Below are 19,429 nucleotides of genomic sequence, written 5' to 3' on the forward strand. Positions count from 1 at the left end.
GAGAGAAGAGAAGAGAAGAGAAGAGAAGAGAAGAGAAGAGAAGAGAAGAGAAGAGAAGAGAAGAGAAGAGAAGAGAAGAGAAGAAGAAAGGCAGACATGCACAGAGAGAAGACAGCCAATTTGAGAAACAGGCACGAAGAGGGAGGATATCAGAGGTGTGAATTAACATTAACTCCTGTGAGTGGAAGAAACCCAAGCATTGCTGAAAAGCACGAAAAGCTAGGAGAGAAAGCCTAGACCTTGTGATAACTCGATCTCAGATTTCCAAACTGTAGTCATTTAAAAGAATAAATCCACATTGTTAAGCATGAAGCTAGCAGAGACAGCTATTTTTCCCCAGAAACAAAGGGTGCAGTCAGCAAAATAATTTCTAAGGAAAGAAAAAGCGTTGTGTGCCTCTATAATTGGAAGGTAAAAAACACAGAGCAGCAAAGAGTACAGGTTCAGAATCAAGAAGACATTCATTTCTAGTTGCTGACTCTTCTGTCTATACAGGACAATGTGTGGACACAGTCTATTATGTGTTGGTGGAAACATTTTTCTTAAGGGCTATTATTGATATATTAAAGTTCCCTGTTGAAAAAGAATGGGAAGAAAGAAAGAAGAAAGAGCGGGTAGTGAAGAGGAGGGAAGAGGGAGAGAGGGAGGGAAGGAAGGAAGGAAGGAAGGAAGGAAGGAAGGAAGGAAGGAAGGAAGGAAGGAAGGAAGGAAGGAAGGTACCAGGGCTTCCAGAGGCATGCAAGCAAAGTCTGAAATAATTTCACTTTCTTAAAGGAAAAAAAAATATATGATTTGGGCCTCACTGATTTTTCCCGAGAAATGAATTGCTTCTAGAACTAGTACTACATTTAGTATGTGGACCAATGTGTTTGGAAAGTCACCTGGAGAAGCGTGTGTGCAAAAGTTGGGATTGGTGACATGTGTCTATATCCTTAGCGCTGGGAGGCCATTTGTAAGCTCAAGACCAGGAAAGCTTGCCTAAAGAAACGGAGAGAGACAACATAACTGTACCCATGAATGGCCTTTTATATAATCTCTTCAAATTGTCTGAGTATGTGAGGAAAACAAGAAAATTAAGTGGAGTCTTTGGAGCTCTAGAACAGGCGTTAGACTCGAGGCAGTAGATGCAGACAGACAATGGGGGTAGGTATTTGGTCATGTCTCATGTCTTAACCTACATAGCTTTAGGTGAAAGAGAGGACACTGTGTATTTGTATCCCCCTCTCTACTGAGCAGTGCTGAGGAAGCATGGATTAGCTGGCTGACTTCTGGGTACTTTCCCCTGCAAAGGGTAGCCTTTGGACTTTTTAAAGCAACAGTTTTACTAATTCTTTGAAAATGTCATATAATGGACTTTGGACATTATTTTTACCCTCTCTCCCTCAACCCCTCCCTCATCAACATCTCCCTTTTCCCTTGCTTAAGTCTGAATCCTCTTTTAATCTCCACTGTTGGGTCCAATTCATGTTGCCCAACCACCACTGCTGGGGCATCCAAAGTCAAAACTCGGAGTTCCTGGAAGAGAAGAGCAGACAGACAGACAGACAGACAGACTCTCTAGCTTACTTTTACTGAAAAAAAGAGAACAATTTTGTTTTCTAGCTTGGTGTGTTGAAAGGGTAGAGCAGGGGTTACTGGCAGTGCCGGGCCTTATCTACAGGGCTCAGAGCTATCACGCTTTCTCCCCAAAGCCACACCTGCAAGCAGTTTTCTTCTGACTGTCACATCGCCCAGCAGTTTTCCACAGAAGTGTGTGTGTGTGTGTGTGCGCGCGCGCGTGCGTGTATGTGACAAGTTGTACTTGAATTTAACTTTGCCCTTGATGAAAGTTTCAGAATCCTGCCATCTATCAACATCCAACTAGTCTTGGGTCTGGGAACCTACCCTAGCATTCGGCCAAGCCATGAGGCGTCACATCACTAAAGACACCTGACTCTTTTCCAACAGCTATTGAAGTCAATAGCTCCTCAGCTCAGGCTGAGACCTCATGTCCTTTTCCTATCTCTACCCTGAGGGATTTTTCTGGCTTGAGCTTGCACAGGGTTTGTACATGCTGTTACGATGCTGTGAATTCAATGGGCAATTGCCCTGTTGTGTCTAGAAACCACTGTTTCCTTCATTTTTTCTACCTCCTCTGTCTCCTATAATCTTTCTTCTGCCTCTTCCTGAAATACCCCTGAGCCTCGTGGGAAGGACTGTGACATGTATGACTGTGTTGAGAGCTGAGCGCTCCGCAGCCACTCATTCTCCACGTGATGACCAGTTGAGGGTCTCTGTGTTGACTGCCATCGCGGATTTATTTCTTATTGTTCTCTTCTCCCACAGATTTAACTTGCACAAAGGACAGACTTTCAACCAGCTTCTGCCAGACACTGAAATCCATGAGGAAGTGCTCTGTGCCATCAGTGCGAGCCCAGTGCTGTCTCTCGTGTCCACAGGCGCCCAGCATCCACACCCAGAGGCAAAGAAAACAGCAATTGCTCCAAAGTCATGACACACTCTAGGTTCAGAGAGAAGCCATAGTCATGGGCCTCCATAGCCTGATACCCAAGAACATGGTCCGGACAGTCACTTCACTACTATTTTACTTTACACATTCTAGGTTCAACTTTGGGTCATAACAAAACAAAATGCAATGTGTGTGTCTAGCCACAAAAGGTTCCTCACAGAAAGCTTGGGGCTGGCTGCTCCCTGATAGGAAGACAAAGTGTTTGAGAGAATGCTGCAGCAGTTGAGATGAGTTCCTGGGGAAAGTGCCAGATGAGGCAAGTCTGTGAAAATATGTCTTTCCCCCTTCAAAGTTAAAAATACAGCCTAGATTTTGTTTTTCCAAACTACCTCAAGAGTACCAAGAAACAGAGCCACACGTACCCAGGAAATAGATGATCTTTTAAATTTGTCTTCATGAATATATCCTCTTTGGGTGCTTTGGGTAGCCACTGTTTAAAAGTCATGGGGCAATTTTCAGGAACATCTATCCAGTCGTCAATAAGGATAGGAAAAGGATGTCAGCTGTGGTGCTCAGTCTTCTCTCCATCCCTGTAGGACTTCACAACTGGAAACGTGGAACCTTGGGACAAACAATGGAGACTTGAGATTAAGGAGACACGAGCATCAGATGCAGCCTAGGGGGATTACATTGGCGATCAGGAAGTCATTTTTCACTTAACTTCAGTTTCTATTAAAAATCCTAAAAACACAAAGGAACAGAAATCAACTTCTCCCAAGCATAAGAAAGTTTGTTCCTCAAACTTTCCTGACTTTGTCATCTTGTCACAGAACAAATGTGTATCCCTGTCTGCCAGGCTTTCTCCTGCCCTGTCCTTATCGGGGTCATGACCTCAGGTCCTGCCATCATCCCTGTGCAGGAAGATTATACACAAAAACGGCTACAACTGGGGTTAGAGCTGACTTCGTACCCTATTTCTCTCCTGAGAGAAAAAAGTGAAGTTCCAGGTTAAACCACTTTTCAAAATCAGGTAAATTGTACTAAGTCTAGGAATTTAGTAGAAATTTATAGTTTAGGAGAAAAAAGTTCTAAAAAGTGGGCAAGATTACCTATTTAGTGTGTCCATTGGTGACTTTTAAAAGTGTTTTGTCACTAGAGATAGAGAGCTGGGGTTGAATGCATATTTAGCACAGTTGTGCAAGGCTGTAAGTTTGGTCTCTAGCAACATTCATGCGTGAGTATACACATACACAGAGAATCAAAAACAGAGGCTAACTTACCTTGTGGAGAGCAAGCAAGTCAAGAGGGTCCCAACCACTGAAATGGAAGTTAGTGTGCTTATTTGAGACATCCCCACCACCACCACACATACACACACACACACACACACACACACACACACACACACACACACACTGAAGTCAGAGATGCAAGCCCTGGGGAAAGACCTCAGAACCAGCTCTTGATAGGATAGGAGGCAACACATGCCTTCGGGGATGGATCACATAGCTTTAAGCTTATGCACCAATATACATCATCTTCCTACAGTACCCCACAGCTCCCTGTAGTTATCCATCCATTCAGCAGAACGGTGCTATTAAACTTGGTGCTAATACCTAGATGGTGGCAGAGCTAGCAAAAATGTTAACAAGTAGTCACATGAATGGTTAAGTGTCTACGAACTTCCAGATAGACATAATGTTCTGTGTGATGGTGTTGCTGGCCAATGCCAGTTTTATTTGTTCTGAGACCATAAACATACCATTATATAGTATGTGCTTTTAAACTCTTTCAAGCCACTAGCATGTGTTGTTCTGATCGATTGCCGTGGAAATAAAACACTGGTATATGGATAAAATCCAAGCTATACCAGAAATTGGAGGAAATACACATTTACTGAAGCCAGGGAATTTATGTGTAGTTAAGCACGCATTCTTGCATTCTGTCTTTACATAAGAATATTGCTGGCCAATGACAATCTCTGGTGAAATAGCTAATTTAGAGAAATACATTACTCTGTTAGTGGCATAAATGGTGAAAATAAGTAGAGGGGGAACGTGACTTTCTAATGAGGAATTTTGCAAAGACTAGTCGTATAGGCTTTCAGAAGTGTTTATTAGGAAGCCATGTGAATTTAACTTGAGCTGGTTGATGTTCTAGAGTAAAGTACGTGACACCAGAGTCCTGGGTATGACCAGGCTTATGAAACTCAGGAACAACCTTGGATCTCTACTGACCTCAACAAACATAAGTAGACCAGATTTCCCAATGCAAAAGGTAGACCATGTCACTCGGGGCCCCGTGCGGTGAGGCACATCATGAGTCTGTGGGGAGAGTCTGGCCAGGTGCTTCATTCTAGAGCTTTCTCCAGTTTCTCAAGTACAGGAAACAGGCCTCTGATCATGTATTGAGGACATCCTCTTCCTACCACGGTGAAACTCTCCTATGGCTCGTGTCACCTGTGTTTGCTCTCGGAGTCATCAGTCAACTGCTCCCCTGTGGACTATCAGTGTCTCCATGGGTATTTAATGCTTGAGATGCTAGAAGAACCGTGACTAGCAGGATGATGCTGACAGCAAGAGCTGGATAGTATCTTCACAGGGTCAGTTGTGAAGGCTCGGTTTATGTCACCCATATCCCCCTTCATGTTAACACCTTGAAGGTATGAGTAAGAAGTTCAGCAAGAGACCCTGGCTATATCCTTACTATGAGCCTAACAGGGCCACCAAGAGCCTTGTACTTAAATATATCATGTTGGGTTTACATTGTTTCTCAGAGTGATAGAATTAGTTCTCTAAAAAGTTATAGGCTATTTAATTCTTGAACATCAAAAGAGAACAATATTCCTAGAAACTTTATAGTGAATACTTTATTTAGCTCATGAATCATGTCCTGCAAGAAAGGATTGCTTTCCTCGGTGGGAATAGCTGTTTAGTCATAGGTCTTCCTAAACAGGAGCACAGACCCTTCCTCCTGGTCTCCCGAGACAGCAGGTCTTCACTGGCTTTCCAGTGCAGTGCTTTCTGAGAGTCTGTTTTGAACCACCTCCATCAAGAATCTGAAGCAGTTTGAGGGATTATGTTATTTCAGACCCTAACTTCCCATCTGGTTAGCTGACCGGTCTCTGAAAGCTCCATGTGGCTAACCTAGAAAAGTGCAAAGTCTTAGCTTTCTCCTTTCTCACTTCAAGATGAAGCTCTGGGACCGCCTATCTGGTGCTCAATCCACAGTGATTCACTTACAGAGGCCACACATCTTGAGCTTCCTGGTGCTATAACCAATCCAATATGATTGATGCTACTCCTGTTGCTAATTCAGGTTTTTTTTTTTAATTCAAGTATTTTTATTTTAAGTTCTGTCACTAAAAATAATGTGATGGGGGAAAAATGTATTTCTCCCCTAACACTGCCCTCCAAAATAATGGTGTGACATCCATGGCTAATGCATTGTCTCTCCTGTGTTTCTGTACTGCTGCTTCACCACCTGATTCCCACACTCCTTATGTATCCTGTGAGTACCTCAGTATTAAAGCCAGATTATAATCATAGACTGTCTTCACATGGCATCAATAAATGGCCAAACTCGTTGATGTTTTCCTGTGCTTCGTTTACTCCTGCTGTGAGACACGCACCACATACACAGTGTTGCTATGGAGTTTAGCAACTGGAAGACATTACTATAAATTTCTTCCTCCCAGATCCCCTCCTCCCCAACATCTAGACAAGTACATTATGCAATGAGTCATAACTCAGGTGTGTAGCGCTTAAGTTTATCCTCACAAAGGTGCAGTGTCTTAGGGTTTCTTTTTTTTTTTTTTTTAACTTTAAATCAGTTTATTGACACAGTAACACAACACACTTGCCTCCCTGACACCCCCACACCCAATGTAGATCTCTCTCCCTTTTCTCTTTAGAACAAGCTGTTTGGTGAAAGCAGTAAAAGGCAGGCCATTTCTGCAGTCCAGCCCTACCTCTCTGCTCTGCAGCGCAGGCACTGTTCTGAACCTGTTAAGGAGGCAGTCTGTACTGTGCTTGGCCAGCCAGAGGCATCCAGGCGCTAAGAACAGGCTCCCCCACAAACCNCAGGCCCTGAGTTTGGTATTCTTCCTCTCTGCTCTTGCAAGGAAAGAGATCCTGGGGCCTAGGCCACAGAAGCAAGAGCTCTGGTGGTAACTTGAGATGTAGTTTGGCTAGTTTCTTAAGGCCCAGGCAACCCCCAAAAAAGCCCTGGTGTGGGGGAGTGAGTTTCAATGCCCCTAATTTAAAATGCACTGGTAACATTAAACAGATTAAGCCAGCTTAACCAAATGCCAGAATAACACTAAGCTGTAAAGAAAGCAAGGTTACTGCTTGTGGACGTTGTACATCGTGGTGCGGAGCCTAGTGCGCACCACGATGTACAACGTCCACAAGCAGCACCAGCCCTCCAGGCCTGTCCCGGGCCGCAGTCCTGCCTGCCCCTCCAGGCAATGTCCTCCCCTGGGGTAGATGGAGCACATCACAGCGCAGTTTAAAAAGCTTCTAATGCCAGTTCATAAACATCTTCATTTACTATTGGTGATTACATGTGAATAATATGCTTATACTGTTCTTTATGGAAAACAATTTCAANGAGTCAACTCCGAGAACACAATGGGCAACCCTCAACCTGAGCCCCTCAATGTCCTTCCCTAGACAGCCAGAAACCCTCTCGTCTGCCCCAAGGCTGCCTAACTTCCCCTCTTCCCCCACTGTGGCTCTTANGCAAAGCATCCTCTGTGACCATTAGTCCTCATCAGACAAGTTCTGGTCCAGGGGGTAAACCATAAACATCACATCTGGCCGAGAGGGGACACAGGGATGACCTGGACGCACAATCTCAAAGCCCAAGAAACTGAACGTCTTCAGGAGTGGAGCTCTGTCTTCCCGGCCCTTCCTGAAGCAGATGAAGACGTAGTTCACTTTCATCTTCTCCTCAGCAAACTCTAGCAGTGCTAATAATCCTCCTTTGCTCCCATCAGCTAATAATCCATCTGGGATTTCTACAAACAGGCTCTGGCTAGACAGGACTGCATCCCAGGAAGAGACCTTCACCTCGGTGACCTCATACTGTAAGTGGACGATGTGAGGTTTTCCATCGTTCACAGGGAGGTCCTGGGTTACAGTGAGCTTCTCGTCCTTATATATTAGAGCTGAGAGAGAAGGATCCCTGCCGCCCCCTCGCCCACCGGGGATCTTCGACAGTGGGTGAGGGGCATCAGGAGCACCACAGAGGCCCTGGAACAATGTGCCTGCAGCATTGGAGCTGGGGACAGTTACTCAAAGGCAAAATACTACCAAGTATTCTAAGGCTTCCCCACTACTCAAGTTCTTTCTTCTTTTTTCTTTCTTTCTTTTTTTTTTGTTTTTTTGTTTTTTTGTTTTTTTTGTTTGTTTGTTTGTTTGTTTTTGTTTTTTCGAGACAGGGTTTCTCTGTGTAGCCCTGGCTGTCCTGTCTTAGGGTTTCTATTGCCATGAAGTGACACCATGACCATGGCAACTCTTATATTGAAAAATATTTAACTGAGAAAGGTTTTACATTTAAGAGGTTTAGTCCATTATCATCATGGTGGGCATGCAAGTAGACACGGTGCTGAGACACCTATCTGGGACACCTGAGCATTCCGCATCTGGATCTTCCTGGCAGCAGGAAGAGAGAATGGCATTGGAATTGGCTTGAGCATCTGAAACCTCAAAGCCCATCCCCAGTAACACAATCCATCCAGCAAGGTCACACCTACTCCAACAAGGCCATACAGTGCCACTCCCTATGGGCCTATAGAGGCTGTTTTCATTCAAACCGGCACATGCAACAACTGAAAAAATATATGATAATCTGAAGTGATGCCTAAAATACCCCCACAATACTCAATCCGGTGTAGTCAGAGCCTCATCTTATACTACAAGTTCCTCTCTTGATGTCCTAAGTATAAACATGATGCTTTTAAAAAGGTAACTCACATCTAGCAGAGTTTATGTGAAGAAGATAATCATTACTCAAAGGCAGTGCAGAGCTAACTTTAGGCAGCAAAGGCAAATTTTGCTCATATAGAAAGGAATCTACTAATCATATAAGCAAAAGCATTGAAAAGGAGCCAGCTGGACCAGATAGGTGACCTCAAGAATTTTTGAGAATGTATTTTGGGTGGTAGGAAATGTGAGTTTGGTCAAATGTGGTATCACAGAAGACTATGAGTATCTCCCTGTTTGTACATTAAAAATTATTCCTGACCACCAAGGAACTCTTTCTTACCCTTCAAATTTCTGGCCTATTGTCTCTGCTCTTGGGAAGGTTCCCCTGGCCTTGTTAGGATGCATAAGGCACACTTCTGCTCCTGCTGTCTCCTGCACATCTTGCACTCTTCATCAGGAGAGATTTAGTTCCCCAGGAGACATGTGGCAATGTCTGGAATGTGTTGTCTTTTCACACATGGGAGCAGAGGAATGCTCCCACCATCTAATCAGTGGAGGTCCACCGTGCTGCTGGGCATCCTACAGGATGGCTCCCTCCCTTTTTATCAAACATATCTCAAAATATCCACTGCTCTAAAGCTTTAAAAAAAAAACTGTACTAAGACAATTATCACCTTGGAATTAGTAACAGACATTGGAGTTAAATAAAAATGAGCGCACTCTAAAATCTAGACCTCTAGAGGAAAGAAATGATAAGCTACATCAAAAAGACTTCAAGAGAAAGAAACTGCATATGGATTCAAAGTATGTTGGATTGGTGGAAAGCATATGGGAAGTGAACATTGGAGCCAGAGGTTTATAAGCCTCAAATAAATAGATAAATTAAAAGGACAGAAAGTGTGGGGGTGAGGACTAAAGGTCAGAGTTAGATCTGAAAGGAGTTAAGAAGGAGGAGCCAGGCATGAATATAATAAAAATGCACTGTATGTTATCTTTAAAGTTCTCAAAAAAATAGTAAAGACATATTTTTAAAAGAAAAGAACATCTTGACATTGGATGGGAACTGTAATCGTGAGCTAGCCCCAGATCTCACAGGCCTGCCTAGGGACTGAGGTATTTCAGATTTAAACTCAGAGCAATAAACTAAAAGCAGAAAACCATGAAACAGTGATATGCTAAGGGTTTGGATTAATCATCCTCTTCCAACCGAGGCCTCTAATCAAACAGAAGGTACACGTAATTAGTCAGCTCAGAATACCAGCTTCACTAATGGGGACACTGGTTTGAAGAATATGCGTGGGTTGCTGATGGAGAAAGGTTTCCTACCTTTCACATCTCCAGCCTCCATAGCAAGCCGCAGGATGGCTGTAGGGAAGGATTCCCCGTTGAGGTGTGCTGAGCTGGGGAAGGGGACGAGGGGAGGAAGGGAAGAGTGGAGCACAACCCTCACTAACCTCAGCAGACAGACATATCTCTTATCTCTGAGCCTAGTCCCCCGACTGACACATAGGATGTACTTTATAAAGTGATAGGAGGACTACATTAAGGAAGATAAGACAGTAGAGTGTAGACAGAACAAAAGCAGAGAGGAAGGATACTGGGGAAAGAGGGGCATAAGCAGGAAAGGTTGTGGGAAGATGGGGGAAACTGGAAGAGTGGGAGGAGCTAGCTTGAAGGAAGGGTATATAATAGCAACATGGAAGCCTATGACCTCAGAATTCAATTAAAAATATATATTAGAGGGATAGTAGGCTACACACAATATGGAAGAAGCCTGGGGTTGGGGGTTAAGGTTAGTTAGTGAACACAGTCTGGGTGGAGAAGGGAGTAGTGTATGGATTAACTAAAACCAAGGATGTGTATTAAAACTCTTATTGAAATCCTCTAGTTAGTAAGATCATTCCAAAATATAACTTTAAGCAAGAGTTCAAACAGAATTTTCCTATGTAGATGGACAAGGTCACTCCTAGAAGGGATCATTAAATGAAAATCTCAGGGCAAGGCTCAGGATACCTCCTTATGAGTTGTTGATCAGGGTAGATCCAGAAGTCCCCAGATCAGCACAGGCTATCGACATTACTCCTGGTAGTCCACCAGAACTAAATGATGAGAGCCTGTTGCTGAAGACACCACATACTTTGGCTACAGGACATAGAGAAGTCAATCTGTAACTGATTGGGGAATGGCCTGCCTGCTGGCTAGCTTTCATAGTGTAGGAAGGTACTATACGGGCTGTTTGGATGAATTACTCTTCTGACGAGATGTAGCTACCTGACCCAGGTAGCCTTGAGGAGAGTTTATTTTAGCTAAAGGTTCCGACGGGTAGAGTCCATGTTGCTGGGGACAGCATGGGACAGCAGACAGCAGGCATGATGGAAGGCACAAGAAGCTGAGAGCTCACATCCTGAATGGCAAGAACAAAACAGAGAAGGCAAACAGGGCACTTCCAGAAGGCAAGACAGTTTTACTCTTAAAGCCCATCCCATCCCCAGTATCATACTTCCTCCTGAGCCTCCCCAAACAGCACCACCCACTGGGGGCTGAGTGCTCAAATGTCCATGACTGTGAGGGGCCATGTCAGATTCAAACTGCCAAACCAATCAAGATTTCCACCATAGCTGGGGAAGGTGCTCTCCAGGCCCCTGCCTTACTGAAGAGCTGCAGGCTGTTGATAGCTGCTGGAGGAGGCAGAATCAGTGGTATGATTTTTTTTGTGTGTGGGTTTTGTGTGTGTGTGTGTGTGTGTTCCAACCGGTGTGTTTTTTGTGCTCTTGTGGATGGCCCCAAAACTCATGCACATATGGTCAACACTAATTGGGACTTCATGGCGAGGGAGAGAGAGAGAGAGAGAGAGAGAGAGAGAGAGAGAGAGAGAGAACATGGGGTTGGGAGCAGGACATGTTGGAGAGAAATATAGGGAGAACTGGAGGAGGAAAGTGGGAGGTGGGCATGATCTTATAATATTATAATAAAACAAGTTAAATATTTAATGCAGGAAGAGCAGATGACCTTGTTTTAGCAGATGAAAGACAGTACTTTGGGAGCTAAAACATTATGAGCTACTCAGACCCAAGATAGAGAGCTAAACTCCCATTACGGCTAGTACAATTTATTGCAGGTTCCAGAAACATCCACACAACCTTCAGGAATGTAAGATGCGCACTCACACAGGATCTGTCGGATGAGCCCAAAGAGCTCAGGTTCCACGCGGCTAATGTCTGATACTAATCATTTTCCGGAGTTCTTTCCAGTGCTTGATGGAGACGTAGAGTGCCAGGGAAGGAAATGGTCTATTGAGCCTAGGCTGGAAGCAGAGGGATGAACAGCAGCTTCAGTTCTACCACAGAAAACTATGAACTCTCTTCCAATCAGCAACGAAGACTTGTTTCTTGGGTTTTAACCTCTCCGTGCCTGGCATGGAGAGCATGCCTCATGAAGGTGGAGGCAGAATGACTTTACTCAAGAAGCAAAGATGTTGGACAAAGGCCAGGCATGCAAGAGATGTGAAAACCACATCTTGGGGTCAGGGTTGCAGAAAGTGGCTCTGATTCACTAACTTGAGAAATGGTTTTAAGCCATTGGGGTATAAAGTGCTCATTTTAAAATACGAAACTTTAAAGCATTCTCTCCATCACGGAGACTGCTCACAAGACCATGCATGTCCCCTGTGCTTTACACTTCTTGTGTGGAACTTATCAATGCTGAAATCAGGGCTCTCAGAGGTCACATCTGCTGACATTCTGTGGTGTGACTTCACTCACTCTAACCAGTGGGAGAAGCCCACTGCAGACCTCTGCTGGGCCTTCTCTACTACATAGTTTTGTGCTACACAACCAGTTTTGTGAGGCTTGCTATTAGCTAACTGAGCTTTTCCTGATATAGTTGAAACAGCTTTGGTGGCTGGTGATTTTCTTTTTCTACTCTCAGACCCCTGACCTCACTAACCAACATTATCGCAGAGCAAGGGCAGAATGTCAAGTTGAACAAACAAAGTCTTGCTTTTTGAACCCATGTAGCCCCAGTCACTGAGTGTTCTCCCTACAAGGGCTCCAAAGGTGTAGCATCCGAGCTCCTTAACAGGCCCGGCTGATTTGAACTTTAAAAACCATGTTCCAACTGCCCAACTGTCCCAAGCTTATTGTTGTAAGAATAACCATCACTTGGTGTGGATATGTATTCAACAGAGCAGGACATTTCAGAACAGAGTGGCAGCTTATTTCTTCCCCATGATGCTGAAAATGGCAAAAAAAACAAAAAAAAAAAAAAAAAAAAAAAAAAAAAACCTCTTGACACAAATCCTCCCACCAAAGATAAGGATGGTGCCGCACATCTACAATGCCAGAACTACGGAGTCTGAGGCAGGAAGGTCCCCATGAATTCCAGGAAAGCCTGGAGTATAGTGTGAGACTCTGGGAGGAGGAGGAGGAGGAACTGCATCCAACCCTCTGCATTGCTCATTATGATCAAACTCCGCAATGGTTTCCAGCAGCCTAAGGAAGTAATACTACCACACACACACACCCCTGCACCCAAATTACTGTTTGGCAAAGCTCAAGGATGCTAGGAAATTTACTATTTGTTCTAAGAACAGCTAGCATAGACCTTAGAGTGTTTACTAAAAGCATAGGACTAAGACATCTTCTCTCTTGCCCTTGGGAAGAATATCTGTCTCCGACAGCCCAGGGGTCTCGAGGGCCTGAAAGTCATTCCTTTTCAGTGTAATCCCCTGGAAGGATAGGGCTCACCTTCTTCAGGGCCTGTAAGAGAGAAGAAATGTGACTTCGATCATTGCCAGCCAGCAAGCACGCAGAGCCGTTCATAGGGAGCACCCCTCCAGCTGCCTTTTGTAATGTTTCCCACTTTCTGAATTCTTGCAAGTCCCAACCTATCCCACCCTCCCTACTAAGTCACTTTCCCTCTTTGAAACATGCAAAGGTAACAGCTGAATGTGAATTACAATTGAGCCTCTTCCCTGTCGCAACAGTCTTTAAAAATCTCTTTCTACATTCTTTGTTAGTGACCGACTTTGATTTTTCCACTCTAAGAACCCTGACCTCACTACCCAACACCATCCTAGAGCGTGGTCAGAAGGTCAAGGTAAACAGACGAAGTCTTCCTTCTTATCTTGGATAATGTCTGATTTTCTGGGAAACCCCCATGGTTTAAGCTAACTCCTGTCAGCTGAAGTCACCTGCAGGCCCTTTTACTTATATGTTCTGGTACCTGAGCTGGGACTGTCAACTGGATCACTTATCCATGGCTTCTACATGGGGCCTCTCCTGGCTTAGCTTCATGCACACCTTCAGCAAATGATCCCATGCCACGTGGTCCCTGTCATAGTCATAGTCGTGTTTACAAACTTGGACGCATCTACTCTGGGGCTGCACCCAGGTGCCACCGTGAAGAGGAGATAAGCTGTTCTCCTGCCAACCAAAGCTGGCATTTCTCATTTTAAATCAGCACGGAGTCTTAGCAGGAAAAGAGGCAGCTGTGAAAAAGAACCAGAGTGGTGAGCAAGGACAGGGGTGGTCACCTAGTGAGTAGGAACACCTCTCTCCAGCTTGGTGGGGTAGCTGTGAATCAAGTCCAATAGATGGAGTTGTGGGGACCAGCGAAAAGCAGAGGCTGCATAGCGTGACAATGTGTCCTCAGCTGGACGTCTTGCATCTGTTTTAGATTACAGACAATAGAGGAGCTAATGAATCCTGAGATTGAATTAGCTCCCTTTAGCCCATGTGGCTTGGGAAACAGATGTATTATATAGCCTAAGGAATTGAGAGCTCTTTTGTTACAATATTTTGAGAACTACTGATGAGCATAACATTAAGAAAATATCTTTGCTTTTGTCTGGTGGTTGCTTTAATGGGCACTGAACCTCGGAAAAGGTTGGAGGGGGATGAAATGAGATGACAATCCTATTAATATTTGTCTCTCCAATGTGTGATTGTGTGTATGTGTGTGTGTGTGTGTGTGATATGTTTTGGTGGAATGAGAATCAAACCTAGAGTCTTCCATGTGCTAAGTGCTTAATACAGCACTATGCTCAAATACTGCACTCTAAGTACCATGGCCTCTTCTTCTTATAAGTAACCTAGCTCTGGAAGAGTGAAAGGCTACCTTTAAACTAAATTCTTAGATTCCTAGGAGCAGAGCAATCTGAAATGAAGCTGACGTAATGTCTCCTCTGTGATGACTTTTATTTCCTTAGATAAATATCAAATTAAAACCCTGCTGTTAATGTGTGCCATGCAGTCCTATGCTTATATTTCTGTTTCTTCGTAGCACAGTTCCGAGGCCCAGCTTCACCTCAAGATCATTTGGTAGGTTAGTCCTTGTGGTAGCTGATGTCTCAAGAAAGAGGAGATTTTAATTGCAGTCAAGTAAACAAAGATAGAATTTTAAGAAGGAAGAGGAAATGTTCATCATGGAACAGGGCAGACCACCACCACCACCAAAAAAAAAAAAAAAAGGTAAAGGAGAAGGCAGAGGTCATGCTTCATGATACGAGAGCAACCTCTCTGACGGAGGATGTGCTTATAGAAACAGTAGTGGTGGTGATGATGTGTTAGTGAGACTGGAAATCAAGGCACCAGAGACATAAAAGAGAACTGTTCTCGTACCCTGCTGTGTCCAGCCACCAAGAGATATGGCAGCTTCGCGACTGAGTGGACTAGCATGGGTACTTCTGCCCTGTGCCTGCAGTAATATGAATGCTGCCCTTATCTCTACAGATCCCGGACTTCTGCAGCCTAGGGAGTCAAGGAAGGAATGTTCCAGACTATTCTAAAACTGCTTACTGTGTCTCCAGAAAGTTGACAGCCTCCTGCCCATTCTGAGCCCTGAACAAGCTTGCTCCAGGCTACTCTGGCAGCTGTGAGGCTCAGGATGCGATGATATGGAAAGTCCGTGTACACTGGAGATTTTAAAGTCATAAAACAACCTAGGTCCCGGGCCTAGCCTCTACTTCTGTTCAGCATCCCCTACATCTTCCCTCAAGCATGACTCTGAGATTAATGGGTTAAAGATGTTAGCCCTGCCCATAAGCATCTGGTAGACAGGCTCAGGATTCCTACATGCTGAGTAGACCCATATACATGATGGAAGCTCATCTAGCTCAACTCTCTAGAGAGCCCAACAAGTTGGTTCCTTGGCCCCACACCTTGCCTTTCAGATTCATAATTTACTACAATTCTCAGATTCATATCACAGGGTACGCTAGGTTCTGCAGAAAGGTGGAACCAATCCATAGAATTAATATAAAGTTAAAAGGGATGTACTAGGTTGGCTTATGCAGTATGGTTTGGATAGACCAGCAATGCCTGTCTTCACACTGGAAAGGCTGAGACCCAATCACAGCTCAGTGGATGAGGCTGGGTATCTCAGCTACCCCATTCTGATGTTGAAGGTTTGCCTGAGTCCTGCGGAGCCACAAGTCTTTAGCTCACACTGGAAGCCCAAAGGTTCATGGTTCTGATGGTGAAGGATAACAGGGGTATTAGTGGTGACACTGACTGAGTAGAGGAACTTGCGCCACTGAGACACAAAGGCAATCAGGCAAAGCACAAAAGCTTTTCCCCCTTGACCTGTTCACATCTGAACTACCTGTGCAACGTGCTGCTCACATTTAGGCTGAGTCTTTACACTTTAGTGAACCTAGTCAAGAAAATCCCTCACAGAATTGATGGGCCCGGACATCTATCTCTTAGTTGATTCTGGCTCCAAATAGACTATCAAAATCGATCACCACACTGGAGCAGAATGAGGGGAAGGAACACAGATATCCAGGAATCTGGTGTGACAAGCTCCTCAGAGACCTCTAAGCAACAGTCTCTCTGGTTTCCTAGGACCCAATTCTCCACACTGAACTCACAGGCTCTCTGAACACCCCTTTCTAGTCTGAGGAGCCAAGTGTGCATAGCTCCCATGGGGATTAAATATTTACTACACCACACTCCAGTCATTCTCGCCTAGTAAGACGATTACGAAGCTCTTACCCGACCATGGACGCTTGGATTTCCATGATTCTGGCATGCTAGTCCCCCTAGAACAGGTATAGAAGAACGATCTCTGCTGCTTCGTCTGTTTTTCAGGATGAGTGTGGATTGTGAGAACGTCTAACCCTGAGCAGAGATTCTCGTAGGAGAGGAAACCTGTAGTCAAGTAGGACCCAGGCTCATCTCGAAGGTGAACTAGATGAATGTCTGAAAAGTGGTGTCTCAACGAACAAGGTATGCTTCAGCCCCTAGGCAAGCTTCAAACCCTAGTTTCAGGGGCCATCCAGGAAGACAGGCAATAAAACGATGGCTAAGACTAGTTGTAATGAGATTAGCCAGAAAAAAAAAAAAAAAAAAAAAAAAAAGACCAATTTGGACATGTGTTGTCAACCTACCTCAAGTCCTTCAGCCTCCGTTCCCACCTACCAGCTCTGCCCACTGCCAAGAATGTGATTCACCGAAATCCTGGGAGCAAAACATGTATGCCAAGGTCCTGTGTGGGTAAAACCTATTTCAAACCACCAATTATCTTCCCTTGCTACTCAGATAAAGAAGCTAATTCTCATCCCAATTACAGGTCATCCTGAATCATTTACTCACAAATAGCTTTCCCATTTCACTATAGGAAGCCAAACTCAATCAGTAACTCCTTATCAAGGGGTTACTCATCGAGCCTAATGTGCAGATTTGAGAATTCAAATATCAATAGACCCAAAAATGGGTGGATCTACTGCATGGGAGTTGGCTGTCCTCTTGCCATCTAAAGGGTTACCAAGGAATGGGATGCCAAGAAGGACACTCAGAACCAGGGGCCAAGAGCATGTTATCTAGGTCTCAATTGGCAAGATGCTGCAGACAGTATTTGGCTTCCATGGGAACCTCTTTATTTCTAAACAAACTGATGTTTTAAAATGAGCCTGGGAAGTCTCTGAATATATATTATAGCTATTAGCTTGGTATTTTATGGGACTCCTGAGTGTGAGAAAAGGTGGGTTTCTGACACTTGTGCCTACTTTTGGGATACTTTTCATCCTGATGGATTGCCATGTCTAGCTTCAATATGATAGTTTTTGTTTTATCTTAATATTTTAAAATATTGTCATGTTTGATGGTTTTCTCTTTAGAAGCCTACTCTTTTCTTTTTTATTTTATTTTATTTTTATTAGATATTTTCTTTATTTACATTTCAAATGCTATCCCGAAAGTTCCCTATACCCTCCCCCCGCCCCTGCTCCCCTACCCACCCACTCCCACTTCTTGGCCCTGGCCTTCCCCTGTACTGGGTCATATAAAGTTTGCAAGACCAAGGGGCCTCTCTTCCCAATGATGGCCGACTAGGCCAACTTCTGCTTCATGCAGCTAGAGACATGATAGAGACAGAAAGGGCAGGGGATGTAGGAAAGAACTGGGAGGACTAGAGGGAGGGAAAACTATAATCAGGATATGTTGTATGAGAAAACAATTATCTTCAAGAAAAAGAAACAAGAAGAAAAGAAAATTAAACAGAAAAGGTAGCCCAAGGTCCACCTGCTGCCACTCCACTGCCACAGGATGCTGGTTCTTTCAGAGGTGTGCTATCCACCCAGCATGCCTCATCAACTCTGTCTGCCAGGTAGAGGAACAAAAGCTAAAAGCACTGTTGCTCTCCCACATTAATCAAGCCATTTAGCTTCTGGGCCAGTCTTCATCCTGTGGACAAAATAGAGACCAACTAAATGACAGTAAAACCTTTCTCACCTTTTTACTGGTTCTCCATGAGTTTCACATGATGCACACCAATCTCATTCATCTTCCCCTCCCCTTCTACTCACCCTTCATCCTTGCAGAGAAGAAAATAATTTTGTTATGGAGTCTATAGTTTGTCAAGCATGTTCCACAGGATACCCTTTTGGCTACACTTCTTTCCTTGCAAATGTTCATTGTGCATCCTCTGGCTTCTGGCTACCCAATCATTCCTGGAACCTCACAGGGACTCCTCTCAGGTATCCTTTGGTTGCCCAGAGTCATGGAGGTCCTGTAGTTTTAAATCTGTAGACCTGGCCTCTTCATGTACCCTAGCAGTTTATTGATGGGGTAGATGTTGGGGTGGGCCAATTCAAAGCCCTGGATCTGGACCTGAGAGGTATCTGAGCTGGTCAACCCACTGGCTCCCACACTCTCACACTGTGAGTCCCCACAACCAGGGCCAGCTCTACCCTACTATCCAGGCAAGTTCAGGGCCTGCTCTCCTGAGCTTGGCAGCTGATAAGGGACATTGCCAGTTCTCCCACTCTCATGACCCTGGGGCCAGTTTACCACCTGCATAGGTAGTGAGTGGCAAAGGAGGGGAGCAGGCCATCCCTCCCTCATCTGTGTCACATGAGTCAAGAGACTGGGAGGGCTCTCCTATACTCACACCCTCAGGACAGGCTCACCTGCAACTCCATATCCAGGACCAGCTCTACTGTGCTGCTCAGGCAAGCAAGGTACAGGGTCTGCTATCCAGCACTACAGCATCCTGGGGCAGCTGAGTGGCAGAATCTCTCCCTCACCCACACTGCCACAGAGCAGACAGGGTGTGGAGCCAGCTCTCCCACGCTCATATCCTTGAGGCTCCACCACTCTGGCAACGTGCTGGGACCACTCTCCTGAGTACTGCAGCTGGCTAGGGGTACTGGCACTCATACCCCCTGGGCCAGCTCTCCCATGCTGCCCAGGTGAGGGATGGGGCCACTTCTGTACAGCCCTCACGCACCAATGTGTCACCGGGTAACAGCCCAGACCAGGAACATCTGCCATTGCCTTTAGTAGTAACAGATCCCAGCTGTTGCAGGGTCATGGTCCCAATCATGGTCCCCAGTGGTGGCTCAGGCCAGGGCACCACCATGGTCCCAGGGGACATCCCCAGTTACTCACATCAGACCGTTCCTCACTACCCTTGAGTCTCCAATTCTGCCTCTCTTCATGGTGCCCACATCCTTCTGTTTCTCTTTCTCTTTTATTTCTCCAACACTTACTTGCTCTTCTGCTTGCCTGGGATCTCTGAGTGTCTGGGGTCATCTCAGGTGTGGTCCCAA

At 44.9% G+C, this 19,429-nt stretch overlaps 2 protein-coding genes across 2 annotated transcripts in view; one reads left to right on the forward strand and one right to left on the reverse strand.

Annotated features, from left to right (window-relative positions):
* Positions 1-6,040, forward strand: part of Adamts12 (ADAM metallopeptidase with thrombospondin type 1 motif 12) — a 277,501-nt gene extending 271,461 nt beyond the window's left edge. Inside the window, exon 24 of the mRNA XM_021208250.2 lies at positions 2,326-6,040. Within this exon, the coding sequence (XP_021063909.1) occupies positions 2,326-2,504 (179 nt within the window). The 3' untranslated portion in view covers positions 2,505-6,040. The remainder of the gene's footprint in view (positions 1-2,325) is intronic.
* Positions 6,041-6,870: 830 nt separating this feature from the next.
* On the reverse strand, positions 6,871-19,037 carry LOC110328902 (ornithine decarboxylase antizyme 2-like). The gene is given in 5 exon segments (XM_021208384.2): positions 6,871-7,686; positions 7,688-7,760; positions 15,767-15,912; positions 16,327-16,580; positions 18,905-19,037. Coding segments are annotated over 5 exon segments (1,080 nt in total). The 3' UTR covers positions 6,871-7,212.
* Between the last annotated feature and the right edge of the window lie 392 nt (positions 19,038-19,429).

This window comes from Mus pahari, chromosome 11 (genome assembly GCF_900095145.1).
Source record: "Mus pahari chromosome 11, PAHARI_EIJ_v1.1, whole genome shotgun sequence".
Taxonomy (NCBI): domain Eukaryota; kingdom Metazoa; phylum Chordata; class Mammalia; order Rodentia; family Muridae; genus Mus; species Mus pahari.